The sequence below is a fragment of the Nylanderia fulva genome, unplaced genomic scaffold, assembly GCF_048542155.1.
Source record: "Nylanderia fulva isolate GAGA-0341 unplaced genomic scaffold, ASM4854215v1 Scaffold4, whole genome shotgun sequence".
NCBI classification, from domain to species: domain Eukaryota; kingdom Metazoa; phylum Arthropoda; class Insecta; order Hymenoptera; family Formicidae; genus Nylanderia; species Nylanderia fulva.
The window spans coordinates 6,223,529-6,240,991 of NW_028190476.1; the positions used below are offsets into that span (position 1 = coordinate 6,223,529).

At 35.6% G+C, this 17,463-nt stretch overlaps 2 protein-coding genes across 8 annotated transcripts; both read right to left on the minus strand.

Moving 5' to 3' along the window:
• Positions 1-605: 605 nt before the first annotated feature.
• On the minus strand, positions 606-6,299 carry LOC114937818 (uncharacterized). Of its 2 annotated transcripts, XM_029311463.2 has the most exons (10): positions 6,144-6,299; positions 4,749-6,029; positions 4,530-4,620; positions 3,419-4,365; positions 3,150-3,348; positions 2,885-3,031; positions 2,552-2,725; positions 2,431-2,485; positions 2,060-2,315; positions 606-1,980 (listed from the first exon to the last, which is right to left on the minus strand). In XM_029311463.2, the coding sequence occupies exons 2-10, from the start codon at positions 5,973-5,975 to the stop codon at positions 1,918-1,920; spliced, it is 3,159 nt and encodes a 1,052-aa protein (XP_029167296.2). In that variant the 5' UTR covers positions 5,976-6,029; positions 6,144-6,299; the 3' UTR covers positions 606-1,917. The 2 variants fall into 2 exon arrangements, with proteins under 2 accessions (XP_029167296.2, XP_029167295.2); XM_029311462.2 differs by having other exon boundaries at positions 2,431-2,725.
• Positions 6,300-6,763: 464 nt separating this feature from the next.
• On the minus strand, positions 6,764-16,519 carry LOC114937768 (interference hedgehog). Of its 6 annotated transcripts, none has more exons than XM_029311381.2 (7): positions 16,459-16,519; positions 11,740-11,820; positions 11,386-11,652; positions 10,256-11,215; positions 9,160-9,987; positions 8,963-9,075; positions 6,764-8,384 (listed from the first exon to the last, which is right to left on the minus strand). In XM_029311381.2, exons 2-7 carry the CDS (start codon positions 11,807-11,809, stop codon positions 8,211-8,213), a joined length of 2,412 nt encoding a protein of 803 aa, XP_029167214.2. In that variant the 5' UTR covers positions 11,810-11,820; positions 16,459-16,519; the 3' UTR covers positions 6,764-8,210. The 6 variants fall into 6 exon arrangements, with proteins under 6 accessions (XP_029167214.2, XP_029167215.2, XP_029167218.2 ...); XM_029311382.2 differs by lacking the exon at positions 16,459-16,519 and adding an exon at positions 13,808-14,139; XM_029311385.2 differs by having other exon boundaries at positions 8,319-8,384; positions 8,953-9,075.
• Between the last annotated feature and the right edge of the window lie 944 nt (positions 16,520-17,463).

The window sequence follows — 17,463 nt, forward strand, 5'->3', positions numbered from 1 at the left end:
GCGTCACCGTGTGAGTGCGCGCGCACCTCGTCGCGGCACTGTGTGAGTGCGCGCGCATCTCGTCGCGTCACTGTGTGAGTGCGCGCGTATCTACGCGTGCGAGTGTGCGAGTGCCCGCGCGCATCTACGTTGCGAGAGTGCACGTAACCGACTGCGTAAGTGTGCCGGCGCGGCACTCGTGTCAGCTGCTCTTTCTCGCTCTCGTCTCGCGTGCACGTTTCCTGTTGTCACCGGATCAACTTCGTCGATATCGATGCCCGGCGATGTCGCGGCGCGACGTCCACCGGGTGATTCACGATAAGCGAATCGCTGCATGACGATCGCGATGACGCGCCTCTCTCTCTCTCTCTCTCTCTTCTCTCTTGTATCCGAAAAGGACGAGATGTATATGTACATGCGTGTAGGAATACAAAGAATTTTCCCTATCTATCTATCTATATATATATATATATATACGCTCTTTCCTGTTATGTCAAAACTTACCGAGCGATGCGTCCTGTCCGATGTACGCGCGCGCGTATGTGTGCGCTTCTAACCGCTGTGTGTGTCGCTTCTAACCGCTTCTACGCGCGGCGTGTTGTCATCTCCTTTCGCACGCTTCGCGGGCAAACTCTGGGGCCGAGGTTGTCCTTGACGGAAAAACAATGACGTTCCCCTCGTTTCTTCGTGTCGAATGGCCTCTCCGCGACACTCTTCGCTCTTCTCCTGCTGGCTTCGCCGGAGCCGAAAACGCGGCGCACCGAACCTAATCGCAAAGCTAATCGAAATGATTCGAATACATGTCCGTGGGGAGGACGTGGACGCTCGTGTCTCGTTCGTCAATCGCCGGGGAATCGTTTAATAACGTTACGACGCGCGCGCGGTCTCAGCCGTACGAGTTTCAATTAAAAACAAATGGACCCAACACCGGCCGCGACTGAATGCGATATGGGAGACCGCGCCAAGATGGCACACAACGCGCACTTTTTGTACCGGCGACAGGGCTGCCACAAGTCGACACTTTCCCCTTCTCCTGACGAACTGGATAAATTTTGTACATTTTTTTCCTCGTCGCGGCGAGCTATTTTTCGAATTAGATTTATATACAGGAATTTCCGAAAAGCGATTATATTTGCATATATTTGTATGAGAAAATTCTCCACCTGTACAATTTTCCTCGAGTTCTTTTGAAAAAAAATTTCTTTAGAAGATATTAACGAAGTGTGTTCTTATATGACAGCCTTGCGATCCAATCTTGCTTAATCTTTATCGCTGCGGAAAATCGTGGCGCTGCCGTTTTCCGTTTCCGGTCAAACAATCTATCGCGTAGTTTGCTGCGCGAGTGTGTGTGTGCGCATGCGCGATGGGTTGGGCGCATGCTTGGGAAAATCCTGAAATATTTTTTTTTTTTTTTACGTCGCGGACGGATCTCGACGATTTTTCATGCTGCGCATGACGAAATATTTTTTATTTTTTATGCAATTTATGCAATTCGCGCTATTCCATCATCCACTTCTCTTTTTTTTTTTTACCTAGGACGCATCGTGGATTTTCCTAATTAGATACATATATGCCTGCGAAGGAAAAAAGGGCGGCAAAATTTTTAAGTAGATTTTCGAGATATTTTTCGCAGCGCATTCTATAGCATTAGAGATGCGAAGAAATTAAAAAGCAAGTTCGCAATTATTTGGATCAATTGTTCTATAAATTTCAACAAGAATGTTTATACCCTAACAAGATTATTTTAAGATTTATACGTACGATCGAACGGCGCTATTTTGTACATAAAATCGCATGTATTTTATTATCAAACGTACAAAATATCTCATAAATATATATATATAAGAAAAAAAGAAACTGCATCTCTATTACCTTGATTTCTATGTCTAATGATTAATATCACACGGTAATGCAATCCGTTTCACGTTGGATCACATTCTAAGCGTAATTGTTTTCCTTGTTGATGACATCATCGGGTCCGTGCTGTTTAAGTTTAGATATCTGCCGTGTATAATATAAGTCATATAGTTTGACGAGAAAATGATATTCCTTATACTTCATCAAAGTATCATATACATACCAAATTAAGTGGCTTCACCTTTCCAGTGATTCTATTTTCTTTAAATGGACTCTGTTGTATCTTTTCGGCACTCTTTTTCTGATAAACAGGAGAGTATCGCGGACGATCCACTAAACTCCTATTTAAACGCTGCGGAGACCTCTGATAGTTTACATTGAAGGATAAACTGTGCTTGGGTGATGTTGAAAACTTTGAGTTTCTAAACGCATCCGTCTTAGGTGTTGTACACTTCTTCGGAGTTGGCAGTTTGGATAATCTAAAATATAAACATTATTATTGTCCCAACATGGTTCTTTTTCCTTTATATTTTATTTTTAGTAAATTTTAGTTTAAAGTATAGATCTCATTATTTTATAATCTTGTTTACTTACTTTTTGGGACTTTCTTTTCGTTCATTGCTGCCACTCATGTTTACATATGCAGTCACTGGTGAAATATCACACGAAAGGTTACCTTTTTTATTAGCAGACAAGTGTGTATTCGAAGTCTTACTATTTTGACTGTCTGGTGTCGACGAAGCCATCGGCTTGGATCTCACAGATTTCTTCACCACATGTTTATTGTCCACTGAATTGGGAGTGCTACTGATTATTTTACCACAAGTAGTTTTATCAGATTTAGGTGGCGTAGTTTGAGAAGATGATGCCGTTTGTTTTCCTGAAAATGCTATAATAAAAATTAAATAAATTAAGAAATAATATTATCGATTAATATATGTGATATTTGTAATATATCAATTTTTAGAGTCGTTATTTTTATAATTACCAATAAATAAATACAATTATAATTTTTTAAAACATTTCTATTAACAAAAAGTAAACATACTTCCTTTCTTTTGCATATTGTCTACAGGATGCACTGCTTTCATAGGACCTCTTTTATTGACTATACTTGTCCTTTTCTTTAACTTATTTTTAACATCGTTTATAGCAATGCATTTCTCCTTTTTAGATTCAGATTGTATAACATCCGCTGAAATATTTGTATATAATCAAATTTTTATCATCTGTATTTTAAATAAAGTATTATTTAATAACAAATGTACACAACATATATATATATATATATTTTTTTTTGATACACAATTTACCTTTTCCTATATTACATGTTTCTGAAATTATAGCTTTTTTATTTGCTAGATTATCAATTAATCTAGGCTTACTTAAAAAATGTTTCTTGCCATCTTCAACTTCGGACGTACTTCTATATTTACGTATTTGCATATTTGATGTATTTTTGGGCGACGAATGAATTACAGATAAACTTCTTCTAACCGTTTTCTCGAGTGGCTATATAGAAAATATAAAATGTAGACAATGTAAATAATCAAAGTTATAAGACTGTAAAAAATTTACTTACTTTAGGTTTTGTTTCAATGCTTTGTCTATGCTTCGCTTTTGTTGAATGCACATTACAATCAGATTCTGATGCCTTTATTGGTATAGCCCGTTGAATACTACGCCTTTTATTATTGTCTAGCTGTATCTCATTTTCACTTTTATGGTTATTTGATGCAACATTTAAAGCTTTGCCTATACTTTTAAGTAACTGCATTGTTGTAGCATCCTCCTCTTGACCGCTCAATAATTTTCCAAGATTCATCAGTAATTCTACTGCTAATTTTTCATCTTTATCGTTCTCTTTAGTACAATTTGTATGTTCTTCTTCACGTGAATGATAATTTTCACTATTATCTTTAAAAGATGAAGGATTAACTGACAAACTGCCACTACTGCTAGTTGTAGTTTGCAGAGTGTCTTCCAATCTATTTATATCAGATGACAACTTTTCAGCATTACTGATCTCTTCTTTGGATGATATTTTTTCACTTTCTTCTTCGCTCTTATCAGTACTTGTATCTTCAGATCTTTCGATTATGTCAGATGATTTCGACAATATTTTCTGAGGGCTTCGCAATTCATTTGATATATTGAGACAGGTTACTAACAATTCTGTATTATTTTTACAATTAGAATCTAAAACATTTTCCAAATTATCAAGTAATTTATTGATTTCTGGATTACTTTCTACTTTAACTAATTTTCTGAGATCTGACAATAATGATGTTATAATTGTCTGTTTTACGCAATCTGTGAATTGTGGCTCCATTTCCTTTAGAGAATTCCTGTCTATATTGTCACTTGGAGGAGACTGCTCTTTATTATTGTTTCTAATGTCTTTTGAGTTTTCTTCTGGCGAAATGGGTAATTCAATTAAATTCTCTACTACAAGATCATCTTCAAATGCTGGTAATAATTCTGACATCCACAGAGTATTATTTGAAATTAAATCATCATCCGTGTTAGCTGAAAAAAAAAAGGAAAATATAGAAAGAAGTATTAAGAACTTAAATTAGTTGCAAATTATATTTTCACAAAGTTATATATAGCAATCTAATAATAAATTACATATAATTATACTATGCAATAATAAATTATATAAAACTCTATTACTTAGTAAAATTACTTACATTCAGAATCCGTTCTTAGTGCTAATTCCTCAAAAGTCTTTGAAAGCATTTTGGCTTCATTCAATATTGACTTGTCGACTTTATTAGTACCCTGCAATCAATTTTTATTCCTTATTTAATATAAAATTTAGTATTACACTTAGAGTATTATAAATTAAATTTTTAAATATTTCTATAAGGCAACTTTAAACATGCATTCATGTGAGATAAATATCTTACAGCAAATACAGAATCCGAAGAAACAGTGGAGGTTGAGCTTTTATTGCATTCTTTACTGGAATTTTGTTCTGGCAGAAATACATCAACATCTATTAATTTGTCATTTGAAATTTGTTTCTTTTCTTCTTTCATAAAATTAGATTCAGTTTCTGTTATATTCGAAGTACAAATTGCCTCATTCATAGTACATCTTAATTTGTCAAGTCTTTCTGCTAGATCTGACAAATCATACTTTGATTTTATTTCCATAGAATTTTCAGTTGTATTTATCTTTTCTTGACTCAATTTTAGTGAATTACTATCCAAGAAACCATGATTCATAGTATCAATTGACGATATTGAAATAGAACTCAATTTTGTTATAGATGAAACATTTGATAAAGAAGAAAATATAGATTGTTCATCTTGTTTGCTCTGCAAAAAAGCTTTATCTAGAAGAGATAAAGCACTGCTATCACTTTGTGAACATTTTTTCTGATCATCTGTTACTGATAGTGATCTCTTATTTAAACATGATAATATTGTTGGTGACCTTCCAGCTCCTTGTGACAATGAACGCAATTTAAGATTATTGGAAGAAAGACCAAATTCTTTAAACAATGTGTCTGCTATATCATCATCCTTTATGGATTTGGAAACTGATTCTAGTAACGTGTCGTTCATCGCAGACTGATTTAAAATTGACAACTCCAGCTCTGGACCGGTAATCAATGTTTTCTGACATTGTTTGACCATAGAGGTATTTTCTGTCGCATTATTATCACAGACACCAGCATTTTCTGCATCAAAATCAACAGTTTCTATCTTTATTTTCACTTTCTGATCATTGCTTGATATATCCGAATACAATTTAGTTTCAAGCAAAGACCCATCCAATGTCTTGTTTCTCATCTTTAAGTACCTCTTCTTACTTTTTGGAGTAAAATCATCCGCAAAGTTCACAGATCGCACTTTCAGATCTGTGGCCCTTTTCCTTTTAAACTTCAGAGCTCGTTGTAGCATCACTTCAAAGGGATCGCCCTTTTTGCTGACATATTCGGCGGTTTCGTGCAACACCGTATCAAATGGATTGTTGCCCTCATTCTCACGTTTCTCTGTTATCATCAATGAATTTGTTTCGCTGTTGGATTCGGCATTTTTAGGAGCCGGTATCAAAGGCGAGGCCAGTTTCGTGGGGTTTCGCGATCCTTTCGCGTCCGGACTATTTAAATCGATTAAATCGCACATTCCGGTTCGTCTCTTACTTCGGTTGTTCAGAACACCTCAGGTGTTTACAGTATTCTAAGGACAACAGAAAAAAAGTTCTGTGTATGCTAATTTAAGTATACTGAATAAAAAGTATCGTCATATGTGTATATCTCTGTATTATTCTACTCTTGTATTCGATTAAAATACCTTAAGTTATCTCGCAGTCCGCAGTTCGAACATTACAGTCCGCGTAAATAATATGATAATTGTAAAATTTGTTTTGCAATATTGCGTATCGATAACACGATTCTCCTCCTCGCGCGAACACCTTTACGGTTAGGTGAGATTTTTAAATTCACGCAACGGAATCATCGAACGCCCTCTGTCGTGAATAGATTCCGGAAGTGACGCTACAATGGCGGTATTTTTAAAATCAAAATAGCTGTTTTGAAGCAACATTCTGAAAATTGCCAAATAATGGAAAATTAAAATTAATTAAATTATTTTAACTAAACATTAAAATAATTACTTAGTACAATTATTTTAATTGAAAATAAAAATAATTACGTATTGTGCGAGCAAATCATGCAAGTCAGCGCCACATTAGACAAATTCAAATTAAAAAAATATTTTGTAATAAAAGAGATTTAGATTCTTGCCATTGTTGGCTCTCGCAATTATGTTTTCACGCAAAACTATCGAATTACATACTATCCAACACGTTCTATCTAATTACATAAATTTATTAAGCAAGATTATATAGTTATTCTAAATTTACAAAGTACATAACAAAGCTTCGTCATACACACACATACATTTTGTAAAAATTCTCTTTTGAATATAATTTATTTTATAAAAATTAAGTACACAAAATGCTAGTATACAGGTATATAAATAATTACTTTTTTTTATTATTATTCTCAGGCAAGATATAAGGCACATATGTTCATTCGTATCGTTTAAAAACTATCCTAGTATGTACAATGTATATTTTCACTAGCTTTATCGATTCACAAATGTGATTGCAGGACTTTAATAAGCCAAACATTAAATAATTCATTAAAAAAATTTTATACAATTGTATTTACAATTTTCGTCTTTTTCTTGCTATGTGAATATATCAATTATCAAGCTATATTATTATTTTTTATCGCTTTTTCCTCATAACATAATATTTCATAGATAATTTTGATAACAAATTATCGTCACTAAAATATTATGACAATAATATTGCATTAGTCACAAATGACGTTAATAAATTATTTAATCTCTAGTGCAGCTAGGAAAACATAAAAATAACAGGCATACATAATAATGTTAACAATACATGACTCAATCATTATATTCATTATTCATTAAAAAGATACTTCTATAGTAACTGTCGTAAAGTGACACTACGTTCTTTTCTCAACATTGATGATTTTAAAAGTTAACATAATTGTACGTATTGTGTATTCCAAATGCATAGTATTTCATATATACCTTTCAGTAAAAATCTTTTTCAAAAGTTGCCTGTAAAAGAGATATAAAAATCTAAATTGTTCAATGCTCACTAGTTTATGACCATTAAGTAGATATGTGTAATAGTTAAATCAATTACTTTGCGCAGGTACATTAAAATTGAATTCATGCCTACTTAACAGACAAAGTCCTTAATAATTCTTTTTTATATAAAAAAAAGAAGACAAAGAATATATCATAAGATGCAATCAGATCATTTACTTTATAGTCTTATATACTGTAAAATGGGACTATTTTGACTATATTGTTAATATTATCAAAATATTGATAAATTAATCTTACATTGATTGATTGATGTAAGAAATGTAAGAAAAATACTTCTCTGCTCAACATATTGCATCAATAATTAATTATATTTAATATAAAAAAAATATTGAATTTAGCAAAGAACATGTAAATAGTAACAATAACATGTAAATAGTAAAATAGTACATATTTTATGTGCATGCAAAAATCACGCCAAGTTAATCCCAATTTACAACAATGATACACATTTGAGCATATTTAATTAAAGACACCCTGTAAATGTCTTGCAACAGTCTCTTCATTGCAATATATCTAAATACAGCCTATAAGTTAAGTTTCTCATCGAGATATAAGTCGTGTGTTCTCTTGTGCGTTCCATATTATAAAATAGAATTCATTGAAGGTTCATGCGATTATCGGCGTCCGGTTCTTTCTTTTTCGCGCACGAGGTCCTCAAGTCACAAGATCTTACCGTCTATAAAACAAAGACATAGCTGCGATACATTCTCACAAACGTTGTTCGATAGGCAGTGACCCTTGGCGCAGAGACGGCGGCTCGCTATGCGACGTGACGTTTACGTCAGATCCAGCTGCATCACCGTTGTTGTGTCCGTTGTTGCTGCCGTTGTTGTTTTGGCCGTTTAGAAACGACGTCATTTCCATCGACGACTGTTGTCCGCTCTGGATTTAGAAATATGTGTGTGTTCGTTCGCTTCTTTTCAGATCTAGAGCGTGTAAGGAGTAACGTGCGTGTGTCGCGTTCGGAAAAACAAAAGAAAAGCGGCTCCAGAGAGACGCAAGAAGAGCGGGTGCAGAGAGCGAGTAGAATTAAAGAGCAGCGCGCGACCAATGCTTAATCTAGAAAAGAGACTAGTCTCCTTAATACATTGTCGACAATTAACGACGGATTTACACGATTTAGACGGGTGCAGGGAAATCAATGTCAAGTTTTAAACACATTTTACATTTACAAAATTACCAAGTTAATTCATAATTTAAATAACTAAGATGGTATAATTTTATTATGTGATCATAATCAACATGTTTTCTGCATTCATCTAAAATCGTGCTGACTCCCGGAAGGAAAGTAAACGACTGGATCAAGATGAGCAATTATGTTTCAGAAAAATTAAACATAAAAAACAACATTTAATACTTTTTATCATTATTGCTCACCAAGTTCTGAATGAACGAATTCAGTTCCATTACTTTCTTCCGATGAAACAAAAGTGCAGATGTTGTTACTTACAAATACTGACCTTAGGCTGCATATCTTCGGATGTATCGAGACCAGCGAGCGGATTAGACGTGATGTTAATTTTGGAATCTGTAACTCCACCATTCATCACTCGTCCATTTGTTATCGGTTTACCTGTTTCATTAAAATGCAAGAAAAATTATTTAATTATTTAGATTATAAGAACTGTGCATTATTTTAATTTGTTAAATCACATACCTTCACTTTGCGATTCTTGATTTTGTTTATACTTTACTCTTTTGTATAAACATCCCGCTGCAAAGGCAAGAGCGACTAAAATCACAGCTCCTCCAAATACTCCACCGATTATAACATGTATATTGACACTCTTGATATTTTCGCTTGATATTTTCGGTTTCACTTTATTTTCCGCTATCACTTGCTGAACCGGATGTTCCTCGATGCTTTTTCCAGTTTTCTGTCGTAATATTTGGGAAAATTCCGATGCCGCATCTACGGAAAAACTCTGGATCTTGAACTCGTAGACAGTTTCAGATTGTAAGTGACAAATGGTCATGTTGTAAGCATCTTTTCCCTCAACGGTGGTTTTGAGATATTCGCCGGCTGTAGTGGAAGGCCGATGGTATATGTAGAATCCGTCAATTTTCACGGATTTGTCGGAATTCTGCCACATCAATAATACTTGATGCGGTCCTAGTGCTTCGGTATTAGTCAATAAAGGTATCGGCATTTTATCGCTCTCGGTGCCCCCCGTATTATTTAGATGGAAACGGATAGAATTTGGGCTCAATTTGTTATCGTTGTTCGAGTATACCGCAGCGATCCTAAATCGATAGGTATGATCGGACTGCAAGTCGGTCACCTCGAAAGATCGCACATGATTCGGTATCTCGGAATTGGCCGTCATCCACTTTGCCTGTTTGCCAATCATTTTCGGCCCAAGTTCTCGGTATTGAACTTTAAAAAATTGTATCGGCAAACCGTTGTTTTCCGGCACCGACCATCGCACCATGACGGAAATATCGGATAGTCTTGTGACGTTGGGCTGCGTTGGAGGTACCAAAACTGTTGTAAATGAAAGAAAAATAAATAAGAATATATATTTACACACACACACACACACACATATATATATATATATGATGTATATAAATAAAGTACATATATTTAAATATATATTATAATTGCGTGCAATATTTTTTACAAAAAATTGCCAATTTAAAAATAATCCATGTTTGAAAGAAACTGAAGAGATTTAATCCGCGATATCTCAATCAAACGTTTGATAATAATAAGAAAACGTATGAAACGACGATAAAGCAAAGTAAATAACCTGCGCCCTTCTTTCTTCCCTCTTTATTTCTGCGTCTACCACCCCTGGTATGTTTATGCCTTGACATCATCTCGGAATCATGCTGCCTCGGATTGACAATCAATAAGTTATGTCCCGAATGCGATCCGTATTCATTACTGGCGACACATTGAACAATCCCGGCGTGCTTCTTCTGAACTTCGGATAAAAGAAGAGTGGAGCCTTTGATCTCCTGATTCTTGTTAGATTTCAAGGATTTTCCGTTAATAAGCCACTCGACACTCGGTTCTGGCTCACCCGTCACGTTACACGAGAACTCCAATTCACTGCCCTCGGAAAAAAAGCCTCCTTTGGGGGCCTTTGTAACTTTTGGTGAGTCTACGACCCTCAAGATAAACACAGACTTAATCTGTTGGATGGTATTATCCCATACACAGTGGTACTCCCCACGATCGGACAGCTGCGCGCTAATAATCGTCAGACCGGTGGGCGACTTTATCGACTTCAGCGGTAAAGAGCTGCCTAGACGACTCCAGGTGATGCGCGGCACTGGATATCCGGCGGCGAAACATTCCAACGTAATGTTTTTGTTCTTCATAACTATGTACTCCGATTGCAGTTGCTTTATAAAAGTTGGCCCTTTAACAGTCGTGTTTGCGGATACCGTCAAAACTGTTTTATAGTTACTCTCGAATATCTGCTGAGTTATATAATTGTTTGCGCTGCAACTATAAAATCCGCTGTCCGTGGATCTGACATTCTTGATGATCATCGTCTTACTATTCACCAGATCTGCATTCTTTATGAGTACGCCATTCTTGTAAAATTGCACTATAGCTTCCGGTTCGCAATACGGTACAGGACAGGTGATGGGTACGGTGTTACCTTCTGCTACTTGGATGATGACCTCGTTTTTATCGGAGAATTTTTGCATCGTCGCGAGGGTCAATTTTGCTGGATCTGACACTAAACCAGACGGCCCTACGAACGGATTAAAAAGAATAAGTACATACATTTTATATAAAACATATTTTAGAGATTAAGACTAATTAATTTTATTTGTCACACATAGTTTTTCAATTAAAAAAAAAACACAAGAAATGAAAACTGTTTGTAAAAGCAGTGTTGGAGAAATTCTCGCAAAAACCTACCAAAGAACGCGATACAGCGATAATCTCCGGCCTTTGACTCGTTGTCGAAATTGACAATGTATCGCGACAACGTTTTGCTGCTCGTGGAATTTTGAGACAGCGGTATCCATTTGTTTGAATTCAGGGGCCTGTGATGCCACGCGAATTTATCCGCGGGGACAGCAACACTGCACTCGAAATTTACATCGTCATTTAACGGAGCGGCCAGAGGCTGTGGGTGTCTGTTAAAATAAAAATCGGACCCTTTTTTCAATTCCTGTTTCTGCCCTGCAAAAATCAAAACAACATATTATTAAATTTTTTAAATATTTGGAATTTATATTAAGCAATGTTTCAAAGTAATAAGAAACTTACCGCATATGTATGCGATTGGGCCGTAAAGTAGGATAACAATGATGCCACGTAAAGGGAAGATAGATGTCATCTTGGCACATTCTGCAAGCAATGCAAAAGAAGGTTGTTACATTAATTAAGCATGTCGTGTGCTATTGGTTGTTTTTCCGGTCTCATTCGTGGAAAAGCAAATACTCATCACCAGCTCGCAGAGTGCCGACGAAGAGTCACTAAAATTAATACCGAGCAAGCATGCCGTTTAAGTTTAGAACCTCGAGTTCATGTGAAAATAGAACACATGACATTTTTCGCTTTAAAAATTAAAGCGACAGAATGGCACAATGATCATTCATCATATAATTATAATATATAATTAATAATATATCTCATACATATATCAGTCGAAAAGTTGAAAGCAGTATAATTGTCTATGAAAATATTTTATATTTTTTATACATAAAGAATATATACACGGAAAGAAAAATATTAATATGTAGTAAATTTTATATCTTATTGTGGTGGATATTAATATTTTTTATTGTAATAAATATTGAAACTCTTATAAAAGTCTTTCAATATCAATGTCTCAAGATTACCATGATTTTTCTAAAAGAAAATTCTTTCTGTGTATATATTTTATATATATGATTATATATATATTTTTTTTTCTTTCTCTTTTCAAAATCTGTTAAATATAGCAAATTTTGAAATCTGAAGATATACATATAAAATTAATTCTCGAGTGTTTTAATATATTCTTCATATTTCAAAATTTGCTATATTTCGCAGATTTTAAAAAGAGAAAAAGAGAAAATCAATTTACCAGTTAAAACACGCAGCTAAAATAACAGACACGATAACAACGAATACAATAATAAATAAAAACAATTTTTTGTTTTACAAAGGACAGCAAGAAGGAAAATGAGTCGCTGGATGACGTGTGGCTATCTAGAAAATATCCATATACGGCGTCGAAAGCTGCGTTCATTGCGCGAACCGTTTTACACCCACGTGATATCGGGCTCTCGCGCGACCATCAGAAAATCATATACTCGCGCGTCTCCGAAGAGCGACGCGGTAATAATAATTCTTTCTCGTTGAGTTAATGTTGAACAGGATAGTGCGCGTAGGTATAATATGTATATCCATTCACATATTAACCGTTCACACACGCACCCACGTGTCGCTTTAATATGCGCGAAACTATCGATACTTTTTAGAGCGGAAAATGTGACAAAACGGAAATGCATTTCAAGGTTTTCCGCGAAACTATGTTACAATTATTAATATATAATATTTAAAAATGCAATTAAAATTAATTTATCAATGAATATTAATATAAAAGAAGAAACTTTGCACATCAGTATAACAACATTATTATAGCTTTTAACATGCTTTCATCAATTGACATTAATTTATAAATCTCGAATATTAATTTTTATCGATTTTACTAATTAAATATTTATATCTGTTAATCTCTAAATGTGTCAATTGAGGAACAACGCATTTTAACATATTAATTACAACATTTACAGAGTATTTCTCTGATCCAATCTGTAGCTAAAAAGATGTACATATATATATATTTGTATAATTTTAAATTCATTATTCATAACTTTCTTCTGCTATATATGATATAATTTCAATAGCAATTTAAGATTGTAAAATTGTATATTTTTTCGCTCATCACGTCATGTGTCTGTGTACCTCGATATGTAAGAAGAGAAGTCGGCGTTCCGATAAAGTAAACGAGAATCAAGAAGGAAGATAGAAAGCAAGATAAGTGATAATTTTAAGTGAAAGCGAGCCTGCAATTCCAATTTTATCATCCCGAATGAATCAACTTGAAAAAAAGGAGAGAAAGAAAGACGAGAGAGAAGAAGGTAGAAGAAAAGGGATGATAATTTATATTTTGTATATATGTATATGTATATGTATATAGATAGACTATATCGGCGCGCGTGGCAGCTCGCTGCGTGTGTTTTATGCATATGAGAAGACTTTTAACTTCCGTTTAAATGGTAGCATAATGGCGGTGGTATGTAACAGGTGAGAAGGGCCGCGAGGAGAGGCTGGTTTCCGATATTACTTCTCGTAAAAATAAAGAAGCCGAATTCCAAAGCAGTGGTTGTCCACTCTGCTCCCCTCTTGCGATCTCTGCGTGCGTGCGCTTACCACGCGTTATCCGTGACACCGCAATTAAGCCTAATCTGCCCGTTGTGTGCTTTTATATTGACGATTTAATCCTCGTCAACACGTTTCATAGACACGTATGATAAAATCACTGCAAAGTTTCAATTTATGCGATTAGAAATAAAGATATTGTATACATGTGAGAAACGCGATAGAAATTAATTAAAATTATTATAATACAATTAATAATAATTTTACACATTTTTACATTAATCTCCGAATACTAATGATACAAATTACTTTACATAATATTTAAATATTACGGAATTAATGCACGCAAATTGTATTTAGATTTTTAATCAGTAGACTGGTTTGAATATTAAATTTAGTGTTTTAATGTACTAAAAAGTATAGATGAAAGGAGATGTCGACACTTATCTCGTGAGAAGAAAAATTTTTGAAAATCTTCACAGTGAAAAACTCTTCTGCCAAAAATGCTCCAATCTATCCGATAATACACAAATGATATTCCTTCCTGTTCTACGCGGAATGCGTAGCCGTGCTATAAATAATTATCGGCGCCTCATTAGTATTCCAGCGAAGGACCGTCTCTCTCTCGTGGTGCGTTTATGGGATCGAGGATTGTGTGATTGCGACGAGGACAAAAGGATGAATTTTCCAGCTCGTTAACAAGTGAAGAGGGATTCTGAAAATAAGGAAGAAACAAAGTAAATGAGGGAATGCATTTCGTCACAGAAAATTATGCCATTAAAACAGGGCGCAAAAATTTATATTCGTCAATTTTCTATCTTTTAAGATTTGTAATCAAGTTGAAAAAATACATCTATATCGATTTGAATAAATTACATTTATATGTTTAATATCCGAAATCTTATTTCATATTTGATAAATGAATTGAAATTGTTATCTAGGTTTCTCTCACTACACAGTTGAAAAATTTGTGTTAAATTATAACATGACGATATGTTAAATGGTGACACGAATATTGTGTTAATATTTTAACGTAAAATATGTAAAATTTAAGTAAACTTAAAAGAAATTTTGTTACAAAATTAACATAGTTTTAATGTAAAAATTAATTTTAAAAGTCAATTTTACATTTTATCATCCTTACTTATATTATAAAATAAAATCAACATTTTTTTTTGTAAATTTCAACAGATAAATCTTTATCACTAAAATAATACGCAACATATATTTGTTGTGCACAATTAGAAACATTTAAGTTCAATCACAACAATAATATGTTAAATTAAGATATGAATTAAATATTTAACACAACGTTTTTAACAAAAAAAAACAAATTTCTCAACTGTGTACGCATTTTTTCGAGAATAACAATATAATTAAAAGATAAAAATTCAGTTCTCGCTTAATATGTATCGAAAAAAAATGATCAAACCCGAGTTTATTTTTAGCCCATCGATTGTTTCACAATTTGCATTTAAGGGATCAACGATGATGGAGCGATTGGGAGGAAAGGGCGATGCGGCTGTGAGGATCCGAGATCCGAGGACAGTGAACAGGTGAGATTTAAAAAAGAACGCTGGGGATTACGAGGAGCGGACGCTATGGTGAAGCGACGATAACGAATGAGAGGTCTTCTTTTTATTCCTCCTGACTCTCCTGCATGATATCTTGATTCCCCTTTCGCCTTACAACGTCTGAATACACTTGTTTCGTCGGATCTTTTCTTTTGCGCACTTCCTACCTGCGTCTCTTTTTTGCACCTGTTTTTTTTCTGCCTTTTTCCCTTCCTCTTTTCTTCTCTCAAAGCGTGAAAATATATACGAGTAAAAAACCTTCAAGAATATACAAAAACAAACTTTATTTTAGGATAGATTTATTTAAGAGAAAATGTAGACTTTTCCAAAATTATTTAGGGCCCTTTTTAACTTATTTGAAAAGAGACGAAGATATATCTGTCAGGTTAAATTTAACAAAAGCCTTAGGACCGGTTGTTCCAACTCTTGATAAGTTTCACCCAACAGGTAGCATATCTTCGACCCTTTTTTTAGAATTTATCTGAAAAGAGACAAAAATATGCTACCTGTCGGGTAAAACTTACCAAGAAGTTGGAAAAATCGGCCTTTAATTATTATAAATCTTTTGTTCTACATACATTATATCTCTGGAAAGCTATATAGATACTTAAAATCTCATTCATTTATTAATCAAATTAATTGACGCGAAAGTAATCCAATTCTATTTTAATTGCGCCTTCTATTCTTTTCTCTCTCTCCTTCCAAAGTGCGCATTCCTATTCCATTTCAAAGAAAGCGCAGATAGGATGAACGCATCTATTTTAAATGCAGCTTGTGACACACACACACACACACATACAAAAACGTAAAGACTAATTTTCTAATACAATCCAGTATAATTTAATCGACCTTTCGCTCACGAGCAGAAGAGTAAAGTAAGGATTTACGCCGAATCGATCGAAATCATTTTCGGAGTATTTCGAACGACTGGGCAAAAAGTGAGAAGAGAAGAGTGCATTCGACTTAAGTGCAATCGAGATCAAACGCTCAGGTCGCATTCTTTCTTTCTCTCTCTCTCTCTCTCCCTCGAGAAAAGACTTACCCTTTTTCTCCGAGTAGACGCCGAAAAAGAGGAATCGCGTTGCTCCTTCGTGCAATAATAATATATAAATATATAATCCGGAACAACAGAGGCACACACACGTCGTTCTCGCGTCTCTTCGAGGAGCAGGAAAAAAAAGTCCCGGCGACGCTGGGCCGTGTGTTCCTTTGTGGTCGCGGGCCCCCGCTTCGTCTTTCTTTCTCTCTCTCGTTTCGTTACTTCATCGTTCACATTCGTGTGTTCTTCCCTTTTTTTTTCTTTTCCTCTTTCCCAACGCGGAGAGAACACACGACGCTCTGCTCCGGATGCGGGTAGGAAACGGCGAGGAACACGCGACGACGAGACGACGCTTCGGCGACGAGGCCCCGCTGCTGCTTGGCGGCTTCACCGGCGGCGGCACTGGAATGCAGACCGACAGGTTTTGAAGCCGCGGCGGAGGGACGGATGGATGCTGCGACGACGCTGGCGGTGGTGGTGGGAATGGCAGGGCTGGCTGGCGGCAGCGGTGACAGAAAGGGTCTCTCCCGCGCGCTCCCAGATTCGAAGCCCGCCTCCGAAGGCTGCACCTTCTGCACTCGAAACGGAGACGAATGTATACGCGGGCACGAAGGACGGAGAAGGAGAGAGACAGGTCACTCGTGTGCGTCGTAGCTCGAATTCCTCAGGCTCGCGCATGCGCGCGTAGGTTGGCACCTACTGCTGTCACGTGGCCTGCGCGCGCATGCGTGCGGAGACTCTTCTCCCAACGCGGGCACGTGACCTGCGCGCGCACGCGCGCGCTTTATGAATAGAGATGTAATTTGACAGGTGTCAAATGGAGAATAGAAATATCGTTAATTATGTAATGAAGCACGAGACGTGGAAATTGCGCGATGTATTTGTAAAATGTATGGTTATGTGTATTTTGATTGTATATATTTTTCAAGAATTGCTTCGGATTTGTTTACGTTTGAATCTTTTAAAGCGATACTATGCAGCTACGGCGCATGTCAGCACACTGATAAG

Bases quoted from the DNA above. Each gene is read 5' to 3' on its own strand.
- LOC114937818 (XM_029311462.2), bottom strand. From the start codon at position 5,975: ATGTGCGATTTAATCGATTTAAATAGTCCGGACGCGAAAGGATCGCGA. The intron at 4,621-4,748 runs GTAAGATATTTA...AATTGATTGCAG, and splicing joins CTTCGGATTCTGTATTTGCT to GGTACTAATAAAGTCGACAA. The intron at 3,349-3,418 runs GTAAGTAAATTT...TTTTCTATATAG, and splicing joins GCATTGAAACAAAACCTAAA to CCACTCGAGAAAACGGTTAG.
- LOC114937768 (XM_029311381.2), bottom strand. From the start codon at position 11,809: ATGACATCTATCTTCCCTTTACGTGGCATCATTGTTATCCTACTTTAC. The intron at 9,988-10,255 runs GTTATTTACTTT...CATTTACAACAG, and splicing joins GGGAAGAAAGAAGGGCGCAG to TTTTGGTACCTCCAACGCAG. The intron at 8,385-8,962 runs GTCAGTATTTGT...TTCTAAATCCAG, and splicing joins CCGAAGATATGCAGCCTAAG to AGCGGACAACAGTCGTCGAT.